At 45.6% G+C, this 27,830-nt stretch overlaps 1 protein-coding gene across 1 annotated transcript in view; it reads left to right on the plus strand.

Annotated features, from left to right (window-relative positions):
- The window catches only part of FBXW11 (F-box and WD repeat domain containing 11), a 35,775-nt gene extending 8,443 nt beyond the window's left edge, over positions 1 to 27,332 (plus strand). The window contains exons 3-10 of the mRNA XM_006148348.3: positions 3,237 to 3,374; positions 9,144 to 9,262; positions 11,058 to 11,307; positions 13,613 to 13,731; positions 15,623 to 15,733; positions 16,524 to 16,602; positions 18,992 to 19,178; positions 24,831 to 27,332. Of these exons, the coding sequence (XP_006148410.1) occupies positions 3,237 to 3,374; positions 9,144 to 9,262; positions 11,058 to 11,307; positions 13,613 to 13,731; positions 15,623 to 15,733; positions 16,524 to 16,602; positions 18,992 to 19,153 (978 nt within the window). The 3' untranslated portion in view covers positions 19,154 to 19,178; positions 24,831 to 27,332. The remainder of the gene's footprint in view (positions 1 to 3,236; positions 3,375 to 9,143; positions 9,263 to 11,057; positions 11,308 to 13,612; positions 13,732 to 15,622; positions 15,734 to 16,523; positions 16,603 to 18,991; positions 19,179 to 24,830) is intronic.
- The last annotated feature ends 498 nt before the right edge of the window (positions 27,333 to 27,830 follow it).

A 27,830-nucleotide genomic window follows, 5' to 3' on the forward strand; every position in this document is an offset into this window, starting at 1 on the left:
TCCTGCTCTGCTTCCGTGTGGCTTTCCAAAGCCAGCTGCATTCGTCTTGAGGTCCAGGAACCTAATGATTTTTAAAACAACCCTATGTAGAGACATCCTAAACTTTTTCTCTTAAAATTTAGAAATGTATTTTGGTAAGTTAGGCTCTATTTATATTTTTGATTGCCAGAGGTTTTCTGTACTTGAGAGAGAGAGGAAAGAGGGCAAAGGCAGCCCTCGGTGGGGGTGTGTGGTCACCCTGCCGTCCTTTCTCCATCTTTCTGTCCTGCCAGGATTTGGGGTATGCATGCACATACACATATCTGGTGTGTTTTTTAAGCCTCTGGGCCAGGATTTGAACTATGATCAGTTATGTGGGATCTGGCTCCTTCATTACTAAGCTATGAGGCCCACCTTAAAATTAGGCTTTTTACAAGCTTGGAGAAGCTAAACCATTTCCTGACTTTTGCTCTACCTAGAGTAGAAGTCTGGCATCAAGCAGGCTTTTGAGAGGTTTTCTCCTTTGGCTCCTGTTTGAGGATCAGAATAGCAGGTAGGGCTCAGCTTTCAATGTAGGGGATTGTCCTCTGCCCAAACATGCCCTGCTCCTCTGTAGTCCTCTTCACTGTGTCACACGGCTTTAGATGTCTAGTAAGACAGCATGACCGAGGCACTCAGTTCTAGAAGACGTTTTAGAGTAGTGGGGGAATATGTAGAAAGTTCTTTCGGTGGGCCAGCAGGATGGCCTAGTGGTTAAGGCAGTTGGACTCCATATGACCAGCTGCACAGTTCAAGACATGGACCTAGCAGCTCAAGAAACATGCCAGATACATGGATGGGCATGGCCAAGTCCTGAAAGGAGGGAGAGATGGAAGAGAAGGGAGTGTGGTGTGACCGAGTCCCCTTGATGACGGGGGCTTCTCACCTCCCCTTCACCCTTTCTCTCTGGCAAGTAAACATACCCCCTAGCACAAACGGAAAGGAAGAAAGTAAGTTCTTTTTGATGGGCTTCCTCCATCCCCTCTTTTTAAATGACAAGAAAAGGGTTTTTTCCAACTCCCACGTGATAATGAATTTTTTTTTCTATTCATTGAAATATAGAATAACAGATCTACTTACTGATTCAATACATTTTACAGTAACTATAGATGTTCAAAACCTAAGAACAGCTGTATGAATGTAAAACACAAGGCATGCTGTGGACTCATCCTGGTCATGCTTCGGTGTGCGGTCCCTGCAGCTCTGCGGACCCCAGAGGGTGTGGCTTGAGCATGGGTAACCACGGCCAAGAACCGCAGCCACCAATTAGACCTGTTCACAGCACATCTGCCTCCAAAGGTGCATTTCCCTGGGTGCTTCGCGTGCTGAGGTGGCTCCCTCACTATCTAGAAATTCACCATTCTCTGAATGATCCCAAGCATTGAATTCAGTTTATAAAATTCTTTATGTTCTGGACCGCTTTTTAGAAAGTTAGCTATTTTGAGTCCAGAGCATGGTGCAGCAGTAAAGCACACTGCTCTGCAAGGCAGCCTCGCTTGGGAAGGTTCCCAGTTCAAGTCTGGAGACCTCCCTGAGTGCCCCAGGCGTGCACATGCTGGCTAGGGGTGTCATGGTGTCAAGTCCCCGAGCGGGCTCTCTCTGTCTCTCTCTGTCTCTGTCTCTCTCAAGAGATATGTAAAAATATTCACTTAAAAGAAGTTGCTCAGCTGGAGAGATCCATCGCTAGCCTTGATGCAGGTGGGTTGAGTGGTTTCTTCTTTGTTTTGTTTCAAAATGTGGGTTTATATGTCTGACATTTTACTGACTCACTAGAGGTGATGACCTCCCCACAGTGTGCATGTGCGCACACACACGAGAGCGAGAGAGAATGGGAGAGAGAGGAGCACCCTCACGGGGTCTGGCCACGCCATGCTCCCCGTCTTCCAGTGCTCTAGCCTTTCAGGGCCCGGCACTAGTGTTTGTGTCCAGCCTGCTTCAGGTGCTGAGCTGGGGCTCGAACCACAGTCACCATGTAGATGCAACTTCTCTTGAGCAGTGCATTGCCGCCGCACCAAGGAGCCAGCCCTAGCACTAAGAGTTTTTGTCCCTCATTTGGCACACGTATTTTAGCTATTCTTCTCTATTCATGGCCTGCAGCGCTAGGACCATCCTTTGTGGGCACTGACAGCTAAAGCAGGGCTCAGAGTTAGAAAGAACTGGGTATCATTTCCATTTTATCCAGTTATTGGTTTTGTGGCCTCAAGCAAATTAAACTCAGTTTCCTTGTTTTAAATGGGAAATAATAAGAATTCACTTCCAAGGTTATTGCTTAGACTCTAACCAAATGAATTTAGCGTCTGTTCAGCTCCAGGTGCTGTGTGCCTGGGTAGCTGGGCGTGTCTCCCTGGAGCGCAGTGTGCCTCCTGCTGATCATTGCAGCCCGGGCCCAGCGGTGTGCGAGCACACACCGACTTCTCCACAGATGTTCCAAGAGTGAGGAAAGAGCGAGAACCAGGGCTGAAATGTGCCATCTTTCTCTAAAGGAACTTTAGTCTGGTGGGAGATTAAAAATGGCACAGGCTGGTCCCGTGGCTTTGTGGTTAAGGGAGCCCGGTCACATGTAACCGACAGCCCAGTTCAGTCTCGGGCTCAGCATCGTGGGAAACACGCCGCGTGCTTGTGCATGTGCCCACGATGCTGGTGGGATGGAGGAATGGAGAAGGGATTGTGGCACGACCATTCCCCACTGGGTACGTTCTCCTTCTCCTGCTCTGTCTCTGATGTACGCATGTGCCCTCTGGCTTATAAACAAACGATGATAATAAAATTCCTTCTGTGTAGTTAGCATGTAGTAGTTGCTCAGTGATCGAGACAATGCTTTATTCGTAGACGTAGATCGTCCGGATAAGCTTAACGGTGGCGGCAGTCTTTTGCCAGATATTTTAATTGGCGCAATGAGTTATTATTTATTTGTATATTTTGGGTGCTAATGGCATTCTTTAAACATATTGAATTCTGTCTAGGCCATTTTTTCAAACCCAACCCAAAACTCATTGGAAATCCTGTGCGAGTTGCCAGACAGGCAGGGAAAGTTTGAGAAAAAGCAATGTTGGGCTAATGTCTTACTTGGAAAAGAACATAATTCCTATCCACAGACAGTTATGCAAAGCAAGATCGGGGTATCAGTGGTATGCTGTTTTTGGAAGCAGCACCAAAGTCTGAAACCTAACAGAAGAGTTGATTCACAAAAACTCACCTCTTGCCTTCCTTTCCCCTAGACTATAGAATCTAACTGGCGGTGTGGACGACACAACTTGCAGAGGATCCAGTGCCGCTCCGAGAACAGTAAAGGCGTCTACTGTTTACAGTACGACGATGAAAAAATTATCAGTGGCCTGCGAGATAACTCTATTAAGGTGAACGACTGCATTTCGTGAGCGTTATTTTGGGAACCGCGGTTATGTGTGAGGCACTAGCTGTGACAATCTTTCCATTCACTCCAGATTGGCTTTATCTGTTCCTCACAATCTTGGCAGCTCCCTGTGGTTCTGAAGGGCTAGAGCCGAGCATTTCCCTGTAACTCACACAAGACCCTGGACTGTCTCACTTCTTATCCTCTCTAAGCGCGTTCACAGTCTGTATTCTTTATTTAGGTGTAAAGAGAAAATATCCCGGTATCAGGAGCGCCTGATGACTGCTGGTTGGTGCGAGAGTGTTGCCAAATTGCCTGCTAATCAGTCATTACCTTTTATGGGTCTGGGAAAGGCTCAGATGATAGCAGAGCATGACCACTCCACTGAGTGTATTTTACTTCACCCTCAGCCGTCTAGAAGGTGGACTGTCGCTGTGTGTTTGAAATGCTCTGTGACGGACCTGACGGGTTTTGTCCTACTTTGTTTGTAGCTTATTTCCTCATATTTAAGAAAACTTTGAGGATTCCTCCTACTTTTATTTTTTGGTTATAATTTGCCTACTAGAAAGTTGTTTCTTTTTGGGGTAAAGTTCTGTGAACTTTGACAAGCAGATAGAAGCGTGTAACTGTAGCAGGTCAGGGTACAGAACCATCTGTCATCACGTCAGAGTCCCTGGTCCTGCTCCTTTGTAGTCACCGTCCTCCCCAGACCCGGGCAACCACCGGTCATGCTTCTCTGTCCCTTTATTTCGGCCTTTTCCGGAATGTCCTGTAACTGGACATGGAATACGTAGCTTTTTGCGTCTGTCGTCGTCGTCTTTTTTTTTTTTTTGAGAGATTTTTGCTATAGGGCGCATGCGCTCACCAGAAAGACAGAGAGACAGACAGAAAGTGAGAAATCACCCCCCAGGAGGGATAGCCACGCTGCAATCCCTTCTCCTCTTGGAATCTTGGGCATGCACGCACACGCGCCCGGCGTGAGTTTAAGCCACCAGGTCCAGGACTCGAACTGTGGTCGACTACGTGGGAGTCCAGCGACATAGCCATTATGCTAGCTGCTGGTCCCACGTCTGTCTTCTTAGCACCATGTAAGAAGCCTTTGCATTAGGGATTCATTGGTGCTGTAGGCAGCTGTAGTCTCCCCTTTTCATAGCACAGTGGTGTCCTTTACCGGGGCACCGCCTGTGCACATTCACGTGACGCCCACTCGAGAGCCACTTGTGCTATCTCCAGTTTCTCCCTGTTGGGAATAAAGCCACTCTACACGTACGCGTGTAGGTGCGGTGGGACATCAAGTTTCTGCTCACTCTGGTAAAAAGCTGAGAGTGGGTGCGGGTTAGGTGCGAAGTGCATGGCTCACCTGCAGAGGAACCGCATGCTCTTTCCCCATGGAGCCACTCCGTTCGGCTCCCCTCCAGCAGGCGTGAGATTGCTCTGCCCTGTGTCCTTCGCAGCCCTTGATACTCCTTTTTTCTTCTCTCTTTTTTGCTATCAGGTGTGTAGGTATGTGGACTGATAGGTAGACATAACTTTATTCTGCTTTAAGGTCGTATTTCCTCGATGGCTGATGATAGTAAATTCCTTTTACTGTGCTTATTTGCCATTTGTATAGCATTTGGTAAAATACTTGTTCAGATATTTCGTTCATTTTTAAAAATGAATGGTTTTCTTACTGAGTTTTTAAAAAAATACCTATTTTGGGAGGCCGATCATGCCCAACAGGGTCTTCATACTACCACCACCCCTAATGTCAGCTGGCCTGGGCCATGGGCAGGCATGTGCATGTACCGGCATGCCCAGCGTTCCCGGGACGTGACCCCCAGACCGTTCCCATACACGTCCAGTCGTGTTACAGCCATGGCACTGACTCTCCCACTCACTCTGAGTTTTTTTTTTTTTTGGGAGAGATTTTCACTGTAGGGCGCGTGCGCTCGCCAGACAGACAGAGAGAGAGACATAGAGACAGAAAGCGAGAAATCACCCCCCAGGGGGGATGGTCACGCCGCAATCCCTTCTCCTCCATTCTCCTCTCGGGATCTTGGGCACGCACGCACACACGCCCGGCGTGAGTTTTAAGCCACCGGGTCCGGGACACGAACCGCGGTCGACTACGTGGGAGTCCAGCGACATAGCCATTACGCTAACTGCTGGTTCCCTCACTCTGAGTTTTGAGAGTTCTTCATATATTCTGGGTATGAGGCCTTTGTTAGATAAGTTTTACATGAATTATTTTCCCCCCGCTTTGTGGCTTGTCTTTTCCTTTTCTTTTTTTTAAAACTTGCCAGCTGGCATGTGCATCCTCCAGGGAATGGCAGGGGGCAGGGAAAGCGCCCCCAGTGGGGTGTAGTCATGCTTCACACTGTAGTCTCTCTTCTCCACTTCCCCATCCTGTCGGGGTGTGGGGCACACATGCACATACCCAGCGCTTGTTTTAAACGACTTGGGCCGGGATTTGAACTGTGTGGTCAGCTATGTGGGATCTAGCTCTCTTAACCACTAGGCCATGGCCTTTTATTTTCTTAATCTCTTTAATAGAGTAGAAGATTTTAGTTTTGATGGAGTCAGTTTCCCAGTTTTTTTCTTAATGATTTTGCTGTCACATCTAAGTCTTTCACTGAGCTTGTTGAATCTGTAACTTTATGTCTTTCATTCACCAAAGTTTAGAAATCTTTAGCCATTATTTTTTCAAACATTTTTTCTGTACCAGCTTCCTTCTCCTTTCCTTCCGAGATACTGATTACATATATATTAGATCTTTGGGTATTGTCCCACATTTTTTCCAATTTTTTTGTCTCTTTTCTGGATAATGTTTTTTTTTTCTTTTTTTTTTTAAGAATTATTTAACCTATTCATTCATTCATTTATTTATTTATTTTAATTTGATTAGAGAGAGATGGGGGGTGGAGAGAAAGTGAAAAAGCAAGCTGCCATGTCCGGGACTCAAACCGTGGTCAGCCATGTGGGAGTCCAGTGTCCTCAACCACCTTGCCACCTGCCAGTCCCTGTATAGTTTCTATTGGTCTATTTTCAAGTTGACTGAATTTTTATATCTCACCTTTATTCTGTTGTTGCTCCCTTATCAATGATCATTTTTGTTTCAGATATTATGTTTTATACTTTCTTTCTTTGCTGAAAATTTTTCTTTAGTTTTTTTTTTCTTTCTTGTAGTGCATATGCACTTGCTAAAGAGAGACAGAGAGATAGAAAGAGGGAAATCGAGACTCCCTCTCCCCTGAGGGGGATGGCCATGCCGCAGTCCTTTCTCTTCCATTCTCCTCTTGGCATTTCGGGCATATAGGCACACCTGCCTAGCGTGCTTTTTCAAGCCGCCAGGTCTGGGACTCCCAATCACGTTGGCCATATGGGAATCTAGCACCTTCACCAACATGCCATCTGCTGGTGTGTCTGTCTCTCAGTTGCCCCAGGGCACATGGCCTCACGAGGAAGGGAAGGCACCCCACCTCCCAGGGGGAGTGTGGTCCTGCCACAATCCTTTTTTTTCTCCTTTTTTCATCCCACCAGGATTTTGGGCATATATACACATATGCCTAGTGTGTTTATTTGAACTAAGTGAAAATGAAAACACAGTTTTTACAAATTTGTGGGATGCAGTGAAAGCTTAGAAGGAAATTTATAATATTGAATGCATATGTTAGAGAAGAAAAAGATTTAAAATTAGTCACTAAGTGTCTACGGAAACCAGAAAAAGAGCAAATGAAATCCAAAGTAAGCAGAAGAGAACAGAGCAGAGGTCAGTAGAGAAAACCAATGAGGCAAGGAGATGAGTCTTTGACAAGATCAGTAGAAGTATCAAACCCTACCCATGCTAACTTCAACAGAAAAGACAGAGGGCTCAAATTTCTTTTTTTTAAAGAGAGATTTTTGCTGTAGGGCATGTGTGCTTGCTAGAGAGACAGAGACTGAGAGACAGAAAGCAAGAAATCACCCCCTGGAGGTATGGCCATGCCACAGTACCTTCTCCATTCTCCTCTTGGGACTTTGGGCATGCAGGCACACGTACCTGGCGTGAGTTTTAGGCTGCCGGGTCCAGGACTTGAACCACAGTCGATTACGTGGGAATTCAGTGACATAACCACTATGCCATCTGCTTGTCTCAGAGGACTCAGTTTCAAATATCGGAAATGAGAGAGGTGATATCGGTAAGAAATAATATGAACAATTCGAGTCCACAGATTTGATAACCTAGATGATACGAACCTTGAAAGGCACAATTTGCCAAAATTCACATAAGAGCTATTTAATTGATTCAATAATTTTGACCTTTCATAACAGAAAACATCAGGCTTACATGGATTCACTGGTAAATTCTACAAAACATTTAAGGAAAAATGATACTGGTTCTCTGTGATCTCTTCCTGTAGATAGAAGCAGAGGGAATTGCTCCTCACTCATTCTGTGAGCCCAGCATTACCTCATGCCAAAACCAAAGACCTTAGAAGAAAACTACAGGCCAGTATTTCTCACACACAGATGCAAACATCCTCAACAAAACATTAACTAACCGAGGGAACAATATAGGAAGAGAATATATACCACAACTACGTGGGATTGATTCTAGAGACGCAAGGCTACTCATCCTTCAAAAATCAGTTCATGTAATCTAGCGTATCTACAGACCAAAGAAGAACATCACATGGTCATAGCAGATACAGAAAAGGCATTTGACAAAACCCAATACCCATTAGTGATAAAAACGCGTACTAAATTATGAAGAGAGAATCATCTCAACTTGATAAAGAATACCTACCCCCCACCCCCAAAAAAAGGAAAGCTAGTAACATCATACTTACTGTGAGAAATTTATTAAGATGAGAAATGAGGCAAAGATGCCGTGATTTAGCAAAGCTTTTCAACATTGTGCTGGGAGATCTAGATGAGGCAGTAACACAGGAAGAGGAGAGAGGAGGTATACGGGTGAAGGGGTAAATAGAGCAGTCCATGCTCCGAGGTGGCAGGTGGTGTGGAAAAACAGAGAGCATTGACAGACGCTGAGTGGGAGTGGGGGAGCAGAGGAGGCGGGGGTATGGTCTCGCCACAGTCTCCTTCTCTTTTCTCCATCCTGTTGGGGTGTTGGGGTGTGCATGCACATTTGCCCCATGTATTTTTCAAGTTGCCAAGGCCAGGATTCGAGCCACATGGTTAACAATGTGGGATCCAGCTCCCTTAGCCCCCAGACCATGGGGCTCTCTTTTATTGTTCATTTTTGTAAGTAAACCTTTATAAAACCTTTATTTTTACAAGGGTTCTGTGAGGCCAGCAGGTGGTGTGGTGGTTAAGATGTTGGACTCACACACGGCCAACCATGGTTTGAGTCCTGGACCTGGCAGCTTGCTTTCTCACTCCTTTTCACCTTCTCTATCTTGCTCTGGTTAAATAAAAAAATAATCATCATAATCAAAATTAATTAAATAGTTCTTTAAAAAATATAAGGGGTCTGTACTTTTAAAGGGTTCTATGAGATGTTCAGAGGATGAGTCAATGCTTTGCACAGACTTTATTTATAAAAAACCCTTATAAGACTATTGGTAAGTGTAATGAGTACGATAGCTAAGGGTGAAAATTGTACAAACTAGCACATGTATTCTGGAAGTTCATCAGTGTTGCTCCTGTGCCTTCTCATTATTCACCTATTACTTGCTTCTGGCCTTTACTATAACACAGGTGTGTTTTATGATTCAGAACAGAAGGTGTAACAATAACACTTGTGAAAATGTGATATACTGAGTCACGGTGGTTGATCTTGTCTCAATAGATTTGGGATAAAACCAGCCTGGAATGTCTGAAAGTGCTAACAGGACACACAGGCTCTGTTCTCTGTCTTCAGTATGACGAACGTGTCATTGTAACGGGCTCTTCAGATTCCACAGTGAGGTGAGTGATCGGGCCTTGTTGGTGCTCCTAGCCTTCCACTAGGACCCCGCGGTGTGCACCCTCTCTGGGATCCGCACACGTGTACTTTCACACACACTGCTGTGCGGTATTCCAAACCTCTTGGACACAGAGGTGGTGCTGGCTCACCGCTGTTCTCGTAGAGGTGACAACATGTGTTCTCTGGAAGCACATTACCCGGTATCAGGCTAGCTCTCTTCTCTTGGGAGACTGTGGTGCAGGGTGGAGATGAGTGGTCTGGGCCATCAGCCTCCAGATTCAGAGTGGAGAGTCAGACATGTTTTGCAGAACTTTCTGAGGGGCAAGAGTCAAGTGAAATGAGAGCCAGAAAGCACGTTAGGTGTTTTGTATTATGTTATCCTATTGAGTTCTCTCTTCAACCTCTCCAAGTAGGTGGGTGTTGTTTCCATGTTTAGAGATACATTAGGAGGCCAAGACCAGAGAAGGCTAGAGCTTCCTGAGGATTACATGGTACATTCTGAACCTGGGATCTTATTGGCCATACTGGGGACATAGATTCCTCGACGGTGGAGATACTGCTTTTCATCCGCATCCCAGGGCAGAGGGATGCAGTGAGAGCGACCGTGCTCCACGGGAAGAGGGGAACAATGACTGCACATTGGGTTGGGAGTGGAAAGGGAACATAGTGAGACCCACTCCCCTACCTCTGATTTCCCACATGGGCTTTGGAGTGGGGTGTAGCAACGAGGACATCCGAGCTGGCATCACACAGGACAGCCTCTGCCGGACTCTTGGTGATTCTGAGAAGGCCATGCCTCTTCTGGGCTGTCAGGTGCTTGAAGAAGACCGTTTAAAGGGCACATCTAAGAGATTAGAACCGTCACTGAGCCTGTCGTCGGGTTCCCAGATCCCCCTCTTTTCGATCTTTTAGCTAACTTGTTCCTCTGCCACAGTCCTGCATGTACCCCCCTGCTGCTCACGATAGGCCTAGGACCTTTGCCCTGACTCAGTGCTCCCAGGGAGAGGAAGGCCACAGCCTCTGCCAGCAGCGTGGGTGCCCAAGTCTTCTCTCCTCTGCTCGGTGTCAGCTTGTCCCCTGAGGAGACTGAGGACATAGAACACCTGCGCTGTGGAAAGATCACCTCTGGAAACCTCGTACCTCCAGTGTAAAGCCATTGGGAGGTTGATTTTTGTCCAGAAAGCAGCTGAACAAAGAAATGGGGGGGGGGGTCGTGTGATTGATTGCCGTCTGTGAAATAGTGAGCTCAGAGGCCTGTCAGAAGTCAGCTAGAACTTTATTCACAGAACTACCCTTCATGCCTCAGCCGTCAAGCCTCTCTACTCTTGTCATCGCAAACTCATGGCAAAGACTATTTTCTTTATTCTTTTCTTTTTAAAAATTTTATTCATTGTCATTATTTTTATTTTATTGAAGTTGACCAAAAAGAGAGAGAGAAAGAAAGTGAGAAAGCAAGCTGCCAGGTCTGGGACTCGAACCATGGTCAGCCAGGTGGGAGTCCAGCCGCCTTAACCACCATGCCACCTGCCGGCCCCAAAGCCCATTTTACTAAGGCATGTCCTTTCCACCAGCCAGCCTGCCTGTGCCTTCCTGAGTACCTGACTGCTGAGTAAAACTAAAACGAGCAGCCACAATTAACTGCTTCTCTGAAGCCAGCTCAGTACCTCTCAGCAAATAAATTGTTCTGCAGGCTTTTGTTAAGCGTGTGCTTAGATTCATTAAGGATGGACCCAGAACTCCTATGCAAAATCCTTTCCTGGCTGTCTCAATAATTAAGCATTTTCTGTCCTCATCCAGAGTCTGGGATGTGAACACGGGTGAAGTTCTTAACACGCTGATCCACCACAACGAGGCCGTGTTGCATTTACGCTTTAGCAATGGGCTGATGGTCACCTGTTCCAAGGATCGTTCCATTGCTGTGTGGGACATGGCTTCTGCCACCGATATCACTTTACGCCGTGTCCTGGTTGGCCACCGTGCTGCTGTCAACGTAGTAGACTTCGATGATAAGTACATCGTATCTGCCTCTGGTGACAGGACCATCAAAGTAAGTGTCTGCCCTCATAACCCTGCCTGCTCCTGTCCCCTTCAGAACAGAGCGAGCAGGAGTGGCTTATCCCGACCTGGTACTTGGTGGGATCTTTTTTCTTCTCTGTGCTTGTGAGCTCTCAAGGCCATCCGCTGTACATGCTTCCAGAATCAAAGGTAAGGTAGGAGGAAAGGCATAGGTCCAGACCAGGCAGGCAGCAGTGCTCTGGGTAGTTTTTTTAAGGGGAAGAGAACTGAGCAGTTACATGCACCATGAGCTGGGAGCTGTGTATTACCAGCTCCCTTAACTGTCCTGCACTCTTCGGGAGACAGAATTGCCTCCGTTCTAAGGATGTGCTTCAGGGAGTAAAGAACCGTGTTGGAGGTCACATAACTAGTTAGGGGCAGAGCTTAGATTTGATACATTAACTAGTTTTGAGAGCCTGCCATGCCATAGGCCCTGGGCTGGACACTGGAGATAGGACGACAACTAAGACACGTCCCTGATTTCAAGGAGCTCAGCGTGTGGCAGTGGACAGGTAAACATGTGACAAGCAGCTGTAGTCTTGATAATCCAGGGTGATCTGCAGTACATGGTAAAGGCTGTTTTGATTCTAGTATCCATGTTAACTTTTTTGAATTTTAGATTTCTTACATTGTTACAACAGCTTTACTGAGAGCTAATTCCCATACCATAAGATTCAGCATCGTAAAGTGTATGTACTTCAGTGAACTTAGTACATTGCAGTGTTGTATAACATCACCACTCTCTAGTTCCAGAACGTTTTCATCACCCTATAAAAATCCTCATACCCATTAGCAGTCCATCCACACGCTCTCTCCCTAGTCTCTGGCAATCAAATCTACCTCTGTGGATCTGCCTGTTCCAGACATTTTATAGAAATGGAATCACATGCTCTGTGGCCTTTTGTGTCTGGCTTCTTTCACCTAGTGTAATGTTTTCAAGGTTTACTTGTGTGCATTGTATTAGGTCGTCAGGAGGGTCATGACGTGTTTTTCTGTGCAAAAATGTGTCATGACTTTCCCAGTGACCCAATAGTTTATCTCAGTATTTCATGCCTTTTTAAAAAAGTTTTATTTGTAATAGAGAGGTATGTAGTGGTATCTCTGTGGTTTTACCCTGTATTCCCTAATGACTAATGATATTGAGGGAAAAATTATTTTTAAATCTTTTGCCATTTAAAAAATTAGATATATATCTATTGTTGAGTTGTAAACATTCTTCTTAAAATTTTTTAAAAATTATTTTTATTTAACTTTATTTGTTTCATTATTTATTTGTATTTTAATTTGACCAGAAAGGGAGAGAGAGAGAGCGAGAGAGAGAGAGCGCGAGCGAGCAAGCGAGGCCCCAGGACCAGGAATTAAACCACAGTTGGCCATGAGGGAGTCCAACGTCCTTAACCACCACGCCACCTGCTGGCCCCTATAAATATTCTATTTTCTCCCACTCTGGATTGTCCTTTGAGGCACAACTCATTTTCACTTGGATGGCCTCCAGTTTATCGATTTTTGTTGTTCTCGTTGCCTGTGTTTTTGCTGTTGTATCTAACAAACTGTTGCCTAATCCATGGTCACAGAGGTTTATGTTTTCTTCCAAGAGTAGTTTAGCTTCAGTTCTCACACGTAGGTTTTTGGTCCATTTTGTATGTGGTGTGAGGTAGGGGTCCAATTCCATTCTTTCTGCATGTGGATATCTATCCCATTCAACTACAGTGTAGTTGGTAAGATGATTCAGGGCAGTTTGGTTGCTTTATATTTCTTTATTGACTTATAGTATGTTAAGTTTATCCATGAACATCTAAATATTATGGATACTTTAATTAAAAGGAGGATTATTTATTCCACATACATTATTTTAAGAGTCCTGTGGCCAAAAAATGGAGCTGTTCAAGAACTGTGTTGGAAAAGAGAATGATAGAAAAGTGCAGCCTTTTTACATCAGCTACATTGGATTTGACATGTCAGCTGGCATAAAAATGTAAAATCTAGCCCAAACTGTTTTCTCTAGGCATTTAGTTGAATGCCTAAACAATCCAGGAGATGTTCTTTTTGTGAAGACCTCAAAGTCTGGAGGCTTCACTACTTCTGTCTGTCTTTCATTACAGTTTTATCACTCAGCAGCCAGGAAAATGTTACGCTGTCTAATCTGTCCTCCTGTCTTCCAGCTTGGAGTTAGAGGAGACCATATTTTATAACTGTATATCTGGGTGATTCTCAGAAGCTCTTTCTTTTTCCAAAGGTATATTGCGGGAGGACTTTGCTGTAGTCATTCTTTAAAGTATTGCTAATTTGTCCTATAGGTCTGGAGCACAAGTACCTGTGAATTTGTTCGAACTCTCAATGGGCACAAGCGAGGCATTGCCTGTCTCCAGTACCGGGACCGGCTTGTTGTCAGTGGATCCTCGGATAACACCATTAGGTGGGTAGAAGTCATCGTGCTCACAGAGCAGGTGCCGACTAGCCCAGGACCAGTGGTCCTATGGCTCAGAGTAAATGTCATGCTCCAGATCAGAAACGTTGAGGTAATGCTCATAAATCTGTGTGGCTCTGCACACGGTCATGCAGGGAAGCTGTGTGCCTTGGGCGTTGGCGTCCAGGACTCCCCCCGTGCAGAGCATTTTATGGCTTCCATCTCTAGCCAGGATCACTTAGTATCAGCACAACCTGCCCCACCTTCCCTTCCCTGTGAGCGTCCACCTCCCTCCCAAACAGATGGGAATGCACTTTATTTCCCTCTCCCAAGGTGTATTACAAAGTCATCCACTCCTGGGGCCAGCCCAGGGCCTGGTGGTTAAGGCAGCTAGGTGCCCCATGGCCGACCGTGCAGTTAGGCTTAACCCTTCAGAAGCATGCAGGGCACGTATGTATGTATGCCCAGACTCCTGAAGGGGGAGAGAGAGAAGGGATCACAGTGTGATATGCCCCATTGTGTGTGGGGTACTTTCTTACCCCCACCCCCACACTCACATGCCCTTTAGCAAATTAAAAAAAAAATCCACTCCTGCTGGGTCACTTGTTTGACCTTCCATTTTTCTTCCCCAAACTCAGTCTCATTGCTTTCTAATAAATATGACCAGACCTGGACATTTTATATCTTATTGAGAACATCCCTTAAATATCTCGTGATCCCAAGTAATTTTTCTGCTATCCCAACACATCCTCACAATTTTATGTAACTAACTATGATTTTGGGGTTTATAACCAACGTGCCTAAGGTTTGACAAAATAAAGATTGGGTTCAAGATTATTTCTATATTACTTTAAGATTGTGAAAGTTAGTTGAGAACTTAAACTCTGGTTCTACTGTGCTCATCATGCTGTGTAGCATTGCTTGATGTGCCACCGCAAGCAGTCCTTCCTCCTGAGACTCTCTGAGGTTTTACAAAGTAAGAATGCGTGTTCTCCGCAGTTCACAGAGGGGGACTGCTCTGATTGTCACTGTGGCGGTGCTGAGTGGCCCTGTCCACAGTAGATCACTGACAGCAGGATTTGCTGAAGGCAGTATGATAAAGTGCTCACGGATGTGTGATAGCTACTGGTGGACAAGCTAAGAGAAAGTCGGCGGAATGAGTTATGCTTACTTTGCTTTGTACATGCTAGTGTGCTGTGATTCCTTTTTCCAAATAATGTGGAAATGTCAGTCATAATAGAAAAAAGAGGAAAAAAGAAATCTAACTTTCGAATTTTTATATAAATCATCTGCAGAGACAGAGACTTGGGGGTTTATATTTCCAAGATACCGTATGTGCCTACTGAGTCTCCCACTCCGATTCTGTGGACTGGTGACCCTAGCATTTAGTGTGTATCAAGGAAGGCTGGTCCCTAAGCTGCATCGGGAGGTGGAGACCACCATGCCGGCCTCGGTGGCTCTCACGGACTGCAGGCTGGAAGTGCTGGGAGGAAGCTCAGCCCCTGGCCGTATGCATTTTCTCCGGCCCTCCTCCTCCCTCGTTTGTGCCTTTCCCCTGCTTGCCTGCAGCCTTTTACCCCCGCCCCCCGCCCCGAAAAGTCCTTCTTAGACCCTTTCACTATATGGTTGCATCTTACTTAAACAGTAATTCAGGCACATGGTTTTAAAAGTTTCAAACCTTACGAAAGGAAATATGATAAAAGCAAGCTTTCCTTCTAAGTTGGCGGTTGGAAACACAAATGGTTTGTAAATGTACATGCACAGCCTCTGTGTGTCCTGTAGACTGGGAGTGAGCGAGGAGAGGACTCAAGGGCAGGGAAAAGCTGTATCTGAAACAGAACTAGAGGGTCGGGTCAGACATGTGGGAAGTCGTTTCACGGAGGTCTCTGTTTTATTCAAGGCTGTGGGATATTGAATGTGGCGCCTGTTTGAGAGTCCTGGAGGGGCACGAAGAGCTGGTGCGGTGCATCCGCTTTGATAACAAGAGGATCGTCAGTGGGGCCTATGACGGGTACGTGTGGCCGTGTCCGATGTGCCCGTAACTGTCACGAAGCAGAAGTGCTGGCTGTGCCAGGCCGTCGGAGCACTTCCTGTGCAGTTACCATACCAACGTGTCCGGTGAGGACGCCCTGAGTGAAGCCTTGTCTGGGATCACACGGCGGAGAGCCACCGAGGTTCCCAAGCTCACGCCATTAACCGCCGTTCAAACTCAGGCAGCGCGGCCCGTGGGGAAGCCAGCTGTCTGCTTTAGCCCAGCCAGGCTGCGTGTGAGAGTCAGTCAGACGTTTCTTCCTCTCTCCCGATAAAGGAAACACATCTTTAAAACGCTTTACTTTTCAAACGAGCACATGGCAACTGGAGACCTTTCAGGATGACCTTCTGTACCCCTGACAGTTGGGCCAGCGGGTCTGCTCGTATGCCTGTGGCTGCTCACTCTCGGCCTGTGCTTAGTTTGGAGAAAAGCATTCTTGGAATTGCACACGGTCCCTCGCTTCTGTCAGCAGCACCTCCTCAGCCTCGGAGGCCCTGATGATTGACTGTGGTGACATAGATTACCCTGGACTCGCTTTCTTGATTCCCTTAACGTAGTACTTCTTCAGAGTTTCAGAAGTTCTGAGAATATGTCAGTCCTTATTTTTTTTCAAAATCAAGTGTAATTGTTTTGAGTAACTTGTTAAAGTGTAAGCACGTTCCTCATTAGCTTTTGTAATGAGCAATTCCAAAGCACTCTTCATCAAGGAGGTGCTTGAGTGTACAGATAGCACCTTCTCCACTAATCACTGTCTCGTTTTCCTTTCTAGGAAAATTAAAGTTTGGGACTTGCAAGCTGCCCTCGACCCTCGCGCCCCAGCCAGCACCTTGTGTCTGCGCACGTTGGTGGTACGTGACCCACTGGGCTGGGACTGGCTTCCCGTGCTGAAGGCTGGCCGCCTGCAGACAGCTCTGTCCAGGGGTCCCGCAGTAACAGGCCTTAGAAAAACTCACTGTTCACGTGTGTGGTCACGGTCAGAGGCGGTTTGGCATTAACGTCACCGTGAGCTCGTCCCTAAGGAGTAATAGTGCAACTTGAGATACGTGTGCAGGCTTCTTCATGGGCGGGTGGACTGGTTTCCTTGTAGAGCATGCAGTGTTCTTTCCTGTAGGTTCGGAAGCTTTTTAAATATTGGCTGTCCGTGGTTATGCTACATTGTTATAACACAGCAGGTTTTTCTACCATGAGGGTACCCCCTCCATCTGTCTATAGTTCTGTGGGTTATTGCCATGGCATACAGGAATACTTCATTTTTGTGTTAATCCTGTTTTGGCAGCTTTGCCAAGGCCGTTATTTCTTTTCTTTTCTTTCTTTTTTTCTTTTTTTAAGATTTATTTATTTATTTCCATTTTTTGTCATTTTTAAATTTGACCAGATAGAGATAGAGAAGGGGAAAGCAAGAAAGCAAGCCGCCAAGACCGGGTGTCAAACCACGGTCAGCTATGTGGTTAGATCCAGCCAGCACCTTTGGGACCAGCAGTTGGCATAATGGCTATGTCACTGGACTCCCACATAATCCACCGTGGTTTGAGTTCCGGACCCGATGATTTAAACTCACGCTGGGCACATGTGCGTGCCTGCCCAAGATCCTGAGAGGAGAATGAAGAAGAGATTGTGGCGTGGCCATCCCTCCTGGGGGGTGATTTCTCACTTTATGTCTCTCTGTCTCTCTCTGTCTTTCTGGCGAGTGCATATGCCCTATAGCAAAAACCTCTCCAAAAAAAAAAAATCCAGCACCTTTAACCACCTTCCACCTACCACCCCCAAGGTCATTATTTCTAATGTAGTTGATTCTGTTTTAGTTTTTGAGGAGATTGTTTTTAAAAATATTGGTAGATTTTGGGACCAGCAGATGGCATAATGATTATGTCACTGGATTCCCATGTAGTTGATTGGAGTTCGAGTCCTGGACCCAGCAGCATAAAATTCACACCAGATGCACGTGTGTGCATGCCTAAAATCCTAGAAGAGAATGGAGGAGAAGGGATTGCAGTATGGTCATCCCCTCTGAGGGGTGATTTCTTGCCTTCTGTCTCTCTCGTGAACGCATGTACCTTATAGCAAAAGTCTCTCTCTTAAAAAAAAAAAAGATATTTTTGTTTTCTGTAGCTTTTCTATTTCTTCACTTTCTGAATTAACTCAAACACATAGAACCATATTTAGGGTCATTCTTTTTTTACATATAAATTTTAATGGGAATGCTTTTAATGTATTGGCATTTTTTTTTTCTTTTTAAAATCTGCTGGAGGATAAAGAGAGAGAAAGTACTCCTTTAATCAAACATAGTCACTCCATAATCCCTTTTTCTTCTACTTCGCTATCCTGTTAGAATTTTGAGCATATACACACTCACACCTAGCATTTTTCCTCAAGCAGTTGGGGCTGGGATTCGAATTGCGGTGGGTACATGGGCTCTGTCTCTCCATGCCCAGTGCTTAACTCCTGTGCCTCAGGGCTGACCCATGAATTTTTTCATTTTAATATTTATTTCCTGAGGGAGTGGTGAGGTGGTGTACTGAAGTCAGGGTCTTCACACTGTAACCCTCCCCTCAGCCCTGCAGTCAGCCAGGGCCGTAGGCACCTCCCTGGGCTTACTCATGCAGATCCAGGGTGCGAACCTAGACCTTCCCTCTGCTGCACTGCTATGACCAAGCCATCACCATGAATTTCTACGTTGGCTGTGGTTTTAGGTGGATATTCTTGGTTATATTAAAAAGAAATTATCCTTCTGGTGTAGGTTTTCTTTTTCTGATTAAAATTTTTTCTTAAAGAGTTATTTGATTTTACTGATTTATTAATATTTTTTAGTTTGGCCAGAGAGAGACAGCAAGAGAGAGAAAGTGAGAAAGCAAGCTACCAGGTCCAAGACTCGAACTGCAGTCGGCCATGTGGGAGTCCAGCACCGTAATCACTATGCCACCTGCCAACCCCCTGGTTATAGTTTTTACAACAGTGTCAAGAATTGGTATTATATGTTGTTGTTTGGCTTTCTAAAGCCCTTTGTAAGATTAATAGGTCAGGATGTAAGATACAAAGTTCAATAGCATAAAAGGTCTAGAAGGAAAAGAAAAGAATTTGTTCTTGGAGTGAGGAACAAAGCTCACTAAGCTCTGGGGAATTATTTAGGAAGCTGGGATAAGTAACAGCATTTTCATCTTGTGCTAAATCTTACTTCATTGTAGGATAGGAGGGATTGTAAAGATCTCATTTTATTCATAAAGCTGTTTTATTTTATAGGAACATTCTGGACGTGTGTTTCGGCTACAGTTTGATGAGTTTCAGATCATCAGCAGCTCCCACGATGACACTATTTTGATTTGGGATTTCTTAAATGTGCCTCCCAGTGCCCAGAATGAGACCCGTTCTCCCTCCCGAACATACACCTACATCTCCAGATAACAGTCTGCACTTGCACCCGTTCCAGGTGAGCTCCCCTGCCGCTTTCCGTTCACTCTCCTGAGGGTGGGATTCTGTGATTGGGGCTCCTCCATCGCGGGAATTGAGGTCGCTGCTCGATGTGCTAGCTTTCGGGGAGTTCTGGTGTAAGGTGAGGTCTTCATTGTCGCAACACAACAGTCCAGACCGGACTCCTGCGTGACGTGGGCCTTCATACTGCAGAGGATGAGCATGGCTGTTTTATTATTTTACTTTAAAGAATATTTATTTATCTATTAGGTTATTACCACAGGGCGCGTGTGCTCGCTGGAGAGAGAGACAGAGAGGGGGAAGTGGGAAATCACTCTGCAGGGGAAATGGCCACGCCACAGTCCCTTCTCTTCCATTCTCTTCCGTTCTCTTCCTGGGAGTTTGCACATGTATGCACACATGCTGTGTGAGTTTCAAGCCACTGGATCCTGGGTGTGAATTGTGGTCGCCATGTGGGAGTCTAGTGCCTTAACTACTACACCACCTGCTGGCTCCTGTGACTGCTTTAAAAAACTGTTTTCTTCACTGGGACCAGCAGTTAGCGTAATGGCTGTGTCGCTGGACTCCCACGTAGTCGACCGCAGTTCGAGTCCCGGACCTGGTAGCTTAAACTCACACCGGGCGCACGTGCATGTGTGCCCAAGATCCCAAGAGGAGAATGGAGGAGAAGGGATTGTGGCGTGGCCATCCCCCCTGGGGGGTGATTTTTCACTTTCTATCTCTCTGTCTCTGTGTCTCTGGCGAGCACACGCGCCCTATAGCAAAAACCTCTTAAAAAAAAAACGTGTTTTCCTAACTGACTCCCTGGTCACGTCTGTTTAATACCAGTACCATCCCTCCAGTTTTATTCTAGGGTATAAGAAGCTTCTTTTTCTCTTTCTTTTCTGTCCTTAAGTTCTTTTATTTAAATAACCATCAACAAAACACTAAAACTCCTCCTTCCCACTCCCACAATTTACCCCCAACCACCGCAGCTTTGAGGATGAATCATTTTTTACCCACGAGATGCAACAGGACCAGAGCTCAAAGTCTGGGCACGGGGACCCATCGTAGGCGTCGGTGACAGCACTCTGAGTCCCGGGGTTTCTAGTCTAGGAGACGAGCGGCGTCACGCAGCCTCCTGAGCGGGGTGGCTGCCCTCCTGCTGATGCTGCGCTAACTTTATAATAGATCTTCCAGCTTTTTGTTATTAAACAGTTTTGACTATACTAGTTTTTTTAGGTTTTCACTTTCAGTTTTAAATTAGACTGTCAAATTCTAGGAATATAGCTTCTGGGATCGTGATGAGGATAGCACCGAATCCTAAGACCGTTTTGGAAGCATCTCTGTTGTAATAAACCTGAGGTCTTCCTGCCTGTTACCGTGGTGCGACTCTCTTATTTAGGTCTTCTTCAGCTTAAGTAATGTCTTAAAGTTCTTTCTGTTAAAGTCTTGCGCATTTTTTTGTTAAATTTATTTCATTCTCAACTTTTTTCTTCATTTTATTAACTGCTCTTTTCTATATAAGAGAAGCACACAGAGTAGAATGTGGACAGTTACAGGTCCACTGGGCTCTGGAGTGAGTGAGTTCAGGGCCGCAGGTGTGTCACGGAGCAGTTTAAGTACACTTTATTTGTATATTTTTCTTTTTTAAAAGAATCCTTTTTAAAAAATGTGTGTTTTGTATTTAGGAGACACAGGTTTTTTGTTTGTTTTAATTCTGTTTGTTTGAATTGCCAGATCTACATGTGCTGGACAGGGAGGAAGCACCCTCCAGTGAGGTGTGGTCACACTGCCGTGTCTTCTCTCTCTCCATCCTGTTGTGATTTGGGGCATGCTCACGCACACACACGCACCCGGTGTGTTTTTCAAGTTGCCAGGGCCTGGATTTGAACTGTGGTTGGCCAGCTTCCTTAACTGCTAAACTATGAGACTGGCTCCTCATTTGTATTTTTAATGTGTGTCTGTGTCTTTACGCTCTGTTTACAAAGGCACATGGTAAAGTCCAGGACATCCATACAATTTTTTTCCTGGTATATTTAATGGATGCATTGATAGCTTTTATGTATTACCTAAACGTAACCCGAAACAAGAGGATTCATTTGGTTGAGAGGTGAAGTGTAGTGACCACCACTAGCCATGGTGGAAAGGAAGCTTCTATTACTTCTTCCAGAACCGTCCCCCCACCCCCTTTTGGGAACCTAAGGACAGCTGCCTTGTTATGACCCACAGTTGTAAGTCAGTGGAAAATCTATCTGCTTAAGGTAGCGGGAGTTCTCTGTCGCACAGCACAACAGCAAGGCCTGAGTATGTCCGTCCCTTCCAAATGAATTACTTCGGACAACTTTGGCAGTCAGATTTATAGATTTTATTGCTCTTTTCCAAATTCTTTTCATTTATTATAACATGAAAAAAATTATTACCATGTGATATACTGTAAGATTTATGCACAATAAGAAATTCTACCCTAATGAGGATTTGATCTGGTAGTAAAAGAGTCACCCCAAGAATACTGGGTAAGAGGATTTCTGTGGCAGAAAATGTGGCAACAGACGCGTGTGCCCAGCCATGAAAAAAGAAAAAGATGACTACCTTTTCAGAGCTGTAAATATAGTCACTCAGATTTGACTCTCCTCTTCCTTGGCATAGGACAGTTGGAGCTCTCACCAGGTAGTGAGGAAAGGTCGACCAGGTCGTAGGGAAAACACACGCCCCCGTACCTCTGCTCCTCCCCTGCTGATGGCCTGTCACGCTCCTTACAATTAGGGCTGACGACTCTATGCTTTTGAAATACTCTGCCCCCTCTTTATTATGAAATTGTTGCTTATCAGCAATATCGATATTGTCGACGTTGTCATATATTTGGTTGTTTAACCATGTCCTGTCATTAGATATTTATGTCCCCCGTCACTTTTAGTGATCATGAGAAACGTCGCCATCATCATTCTTTCAGCTCAATCCTGTCCAACCCCTTATTACACGGAGGCCGGACTCTGGGAATACTGGAGTGTCTGGGTTTGGCGACTCGAGCCGTCTCCCGCAGGGTCGAGCAGTGGCTCCGTCAGGAGCAGCAGAGAGCACCTGTCAGTGTGTCTGATCTCCGGGTGTCAGCACTTCCCAAATGATGCTCACTTTAAATAGTCTCCGTGGGAAAATAATGGCAAATAAATTTAATTTTTCTTTTACTTACTGAGAAAGATTATTAGGATTCTTGATTTTTATGAAAATTGACAGCCTTGAAAGAAAGTTGCCTTAAAGGGAGCAGGTGGTGATGCCGAGGTGCTGGGCTCCCACATGGCCCACCACAGTTTGAGTCCCAGACCTGGCAGCTTGCTTTCTCATTTTCCCTTTCTGTCTCTCTTTCTCTCTCTCTTTCTCTTTCTCTCTCCATGTCTCTCTCTGGTCAGGTTAAAAAATAATAAAATTAAAAAAAAATTTTTTTTTGAGAGGTTTCTGCTATAAGGTGCATGCGCTCACCTGAAAGACAGAGAAACAGAAATCACCCCCCAGGGGGATGGCCACGCCACAATCCCTTCTCCTCCATCCTCCTCTCGGGATCTTGGGCACACATGCACATGCACCCAGTATGAGTTTAAGCCACTGAGTCTGGGACAAACCGTGGTCGACTAAATGGGAGTCCAATGATGTAGCCATTATGCCAACTGCTTGTCCCTTATTAAAAACAATTTTTAAAGGGATTTTTGCTATAGGGCGTGTGCGCTTGCCAGAGAGACAGATAGACAAAAAGTGAGAAATCAACCCCTGGGGGCATGGCCATGCTGCAATCCCTTCTCGTCCATTCTCTGAGCTGTCAGGATTTTGGGCACGCATGCACACATGCCTGGCATGTTTCAAGCTACCGGGTCTGGGACTTGAACCACAGTCAGCCATGTGGGCGTTCAGTGCCTTAACCACCATGCCACCTGTTGGCCCCAAGCATACAAGCTTTAAAAAGCTTTTTTTTCCCCTGCAGAACTTTAGACCTAAATTGTCTTTAGATTATCTAGTCAGTGGTTCAGTGAGTATTTGGAAAGGGTTGTGACCTATCAGTGATTGTAAAGTAATTGGAGTAGAGTTTGACTTTGATTTAGAATTTAAAAATGTTAGTGTGCGTTGTACATAGTAACGATGAAGGTTGCCTCACGGATATTCGGTATTAGGGGTGTGTGCGCGTGTGCGTGTGTGTGCATGTGCGTGAGTGTCTACACACATATGAGGACGAATGCAGAGATTGTGATTAGAATGTGTTTCTGATTCAAGGCCATGGTCAAAAAAGTAAGGAACAGTCAGTGGTCTTTCCCCCACACAGGATTATCCTTTAAAAATTATGTATTTAAGATAGAAGTAACTGTCTTTTCCTTTTCTTTTCTTTCTTTTTTTTTTTTTAATTTTTTTTAAAATTTTAATTGCTAAAGGGATGTGCACTCACCAGAATGACAGGGAGAGGGAGAAAGCACCCCCAGTGGGGCATGGTCAGGCCCAGTCCCTTCTCAGTCCCCCCGTCCTATCAGGTTTTGGGCACACAAGCAGTTACTTTTAGTGTGGTTTTCAAGCCGTGGGGTCCAGGATTCAAACCATGTTAGGTCATGTGGTATCTGCTCCCTGAACCACTAGGCCAATGGGGCTAGCCCCCAAAGTAATGTCTGATTCTTACCATTCTGTTTAGAAGGGATAATTTATTTACTAACTTCATAGTTTTGTTTCACAGTGATAGGTGAAGGCTCTTGTGGGGATATGAGACAGGCCTTTTTTAGTCTCCGAATGTCAGAAAAGACTACATTGATTATAAAATCTAATTTTAAATGTGTTTTGTTACATGCATAGTTTAAACTTTTTTTAAAAATTTAATCATAGCAGGGGACCAGCAGTTAGCATAATGGCTATGTCGCTGGACTCCCATGTAGTCGACCGCGGTTTGTGTCCTGGACTCGATGGCTTAAAACTCACGCTGGGTGCCTGCGCGTGCGTGCCCAAGATCCCGAGAGGAGAATGGAGGAGAAGGGATTGTGGTGTGGCCATCCCCCCTGGGGGCTGATTTCTCACTTTCTGTCTCTGTCTCTGTCTGTCTGGCGAGTGCACACGCCTTACAGCAAAAACCTCTCCAAAAAAAAAAAAAAAAAAAATAATCACAGCAGAGAAAGTGAGAGAGACACATGGGCATTCTGCATAGGGTTTGGGCATGCTGCAGCCCCTTTCCTCCAGCCCTTCAGCCCCCCAGCCTGGTGGATAACACCCAGCCTGGTGCTCATGTGTATGCCTGGTGTGTTTCAGGCTGTCTGGGCCAGGGATCTGAACCACAGTCACCATGTGGGATGTGCATGCATTGCACCTTGGAGCTGGCCTGTGCATACCTTCTAGCAGCAACACTGAAAGATGATAGGATATAGGGTCAGCTCACTCTGAATCCCCTCTCTGTCGCTTAGTAACGTTTCTGGCCTTATACGAAGTGGGTATTGTAATAGAGTTGTTTGGAGGTTTAGGCAAATACGATACCTGGAATGAGGCCCACTCAGCCTGCAGCTTTTATGTGTGTGCTAGTTATCTGAGAAGCCGTGTCTGTTAGGAGTGCACATGTGTGAGGATGACTGTGTGGACGGTTACTGGGTGTGGTGTATACATCCTTATCCGGCCAGAACGCCCAACCATCCTCTCTGATCTCGGTTCTTTTCAGGGTTTCCTAGTCTTGAACTACTGGCTACATGGCAACCAGATGCCTACGGGAGTTCATTCACAGCTGAGTTACGAAGCTGGGATTGGTTCTAGACGCTGGGTAGATGCAAAGCAGCCTAACTCCTCAAGTACCGACATTTCTCACCTCTGATTCCGGCTCTACTTTGAGAAGGATACCTTAGCTTCACTGACTTCGAGTAGAACAGAAGCCCACTTCCTTCCCCCATCAGTGAAAAAATCTAATGCTTCAAGTGTAAATTGTTCATAGAAAAGGAGCGCAGTCTGTTTTACAGAAGTAAATCCACCGTCAAGAGAAGACTTGGCCTCTAATTTATATTGCTTTGCACTTTGGTCTGATATTAAGAAACAGCATTCTTCTTCAGTGAAATTTTGGGTGCCAAACACCTACCCAGAATGTCCAGGGCCTTTCTTTTCAGAAGTTAGCATTCTCCTTTTGACCGTCCAAGTCATTATGAATTCTGACTTGTATTAGAAACATGTTGGACAATGGAGAAGTCCCTCTGGATTGTTATAGTAATATTTTTTGGATTACATTTTCTTTCTGTACCAACTTCTTTTAATTTAAAGAACGATAAGCCAGTTATAGTCTCTTCCAACAGGTAATACCGCTCTTTTCTTTTACTCACTGTTCTCTGTCCCGCAGCCATCTCCTGATCCTTGGTAGAGGACACCTTTGTACGTGTGCTTGCCTCCTAATTTAAAATACTGTATCCGCATGTAGATATAATGTACATAACAGTTGAACCTCAAGGTTGTTGGCGTCAGGGCCCTCTGTGCCTGAGACACTAATAGAGTGTGTTCGCACTTGGCCACGGGCTGGGCCCAAGGACCTGATACCAGGGTTGATGTGGATGGCCTAGAACCCTTCCTGCAGTATTCACATGTATTTTTATTTTGTCGTCATTGTGTGTGTGCACGCATGCGTGCGCCGTGTGTGTTTTTAATGGGGATCTTGTTTTAAAATGTAATTTCTAAAGCTTCACACAAAATGTTGTGTTTGTTGTGCAGTATGTACAATAGGGAGGTACTCGAACATTTTTTTTGTTATTGTTGTTTTCCTTCTAAGTACTCCTGAGTACTAGTGGTCAGTCCCCTAGTGTTCATTTGGCTTCACTGTCAAACATCGTTTTCCTGTGCAGTAGTGACCCCAGGAAGGGAGAAAAGAAGGCCCTCCTCACCACGTCTCGGGCTCCCGAACCCGCGCATCCTGGCCCTGGCGGGGTGTCAGCAGGGCCTGCAGAGCAGGTCGGACTGGCTCCGAGGCCCCTGGTGAAGAGAAGACACTCCCACCGGGTGCGAGTCCTCGAGTCCGTGATCTGATCCCGCTTGTCTCTGGTGTCCCCCGCTGCCGTGGCCCCAGCAGGGTCTCAGAGTCCCTGAGTGCTCGGAGCCCGAATGTGTGAATGTCACCGTTGCACTGACCACGTGTGGCGAGGACTTGGGCATCCACGGTCAGCACTCCTGCTCCCGTGTCTAATGGTAGATTTTGATTTGCCCCCTGCCATTGTTTCCAAAGATCAAGGAATGTCAGTACCATTTTGAAGGACCAATAGACGACCTCCTGTGCGTTACCCTCGCTGGGAGCACACGCGACTACTCAAGGGACGCTCCCTGGCTGTCTTGTCCTCTGCATCGAGAACAGTGTGGGGATCAATGTGTGTGTGTGTGATTCGTTTAATGGGTTGACTTTGCTTTTTAGGTTTTCTTTTTCCTTTTTAAAAAATATATCCTTCCCTCCCACATGTTACTAAATTAATTTCTGGTTTTGAGAGGTCGAGCCTCAAAGTGTAAAAAGTCAGTCTCCGTTCGTAAGATGGGTGCTGTAAGCCTGGCAGTGGTTGTGAAAGCGCTCCGACTTTGACCACTCTTCCTCTTACAGTTCCACTACCAGATTGGTTAGGAAAGCCCGGGGGAGGGGGGAAGGAGGAGGCCGTTCTTCTGAATGAATGAGTTTTTTGTTGTTTTGCATGTTTAATATAGAAGTCCCTGTTCCTTGGGAGGTCATGGCCTTTGAATATGCACACGACCTTTGAATTGTGCCTACTGAATTAGAGCAGGGGCCTTTGGCACCCAAGGAGTTCTGACTCTCTGGGATCATAGTAGGGATTCCCAGCTGTACTCCGGACTTTATTTTGCTAACCATACTGAGCAACTGTAAATTACTGCTATATTCATGTTTTAAAGCACTGGGATAGTCTAACTTGTAATTAATTATGTTTGCCAATTACCTGTTTGAAATAAATTTGTGTCTGAACAGCTATTGAAACTGTTAAATTGTACAGATATTATTCATGACAGCTTTGTACTGTGGAATGTGCTTAATAAAAAACAAAAAGTTTGACCTTTGTCCAATAAATTGCTAAGTAATGTCAATAAATCAAGTGTGAGTATTATGCAGTACCCCTAACCTGGCTTCATGCGATTGTTACTTCAGCTACTGATTCAAAGCCAATACTCTTAATAAAGTGTTGCAATACTCTGACGCGCTGTTAAGAAATTTTTCAAAAAAACTGTTCTATGCTGTTCAGTGACATACAATTAAAGTTTATAGCTTTTTTTTTTTTTTTTTTTTTTTTTAATCTGCCCTGTAATATGAGCTTGAAGACAGACTGGTTTCGGCCTGTGAGATCTTTGTTAAAGATAACAATCTAAGTCCTGGGGCTTTTGGCATAGCTACTGTTAGCCCCCGAGACAGCGATTCTGCTCCCTACACACTAACAATGTGGGATGTGACAGTGGCCTCCCACGTGTCCCCAGATGGCCTCCAGGTGTGCGTGGACCCTTCCCTTCTTAGTAAGCAATGGACTTGAACCACTGTCAGCCACGTGGGAGTCCTGCACCTTAGCCGCCGCGCCATCTGCCGTGCAGCAGTGGTGGCGTGGGAGGTGCCGTGGCCCCTGCACTGTGGCTCGGGAGTGCGGTGGTGGTGCACGTTTGCACAGTCCGCCCGGCGCTGCTTCCGTGGTAAGGCAGGAAGAGA

The sequence above is a fragment of the Tupaia chinensis genome, unplaced genomic scaffold (assembly GCF_000334495.1).
Source record: "Tupaia chinensis unplaced genomic scaffold, TupChi_1.0 Scaffold000234_1, whole genome shotgun sequence".
Classification (NCBI taxonomy): Eukaryota; Metazoa; Chordata; class Mammalia; order Scandentia; family Tupaiidae; genus Tupaia; species Tupaia belangeri.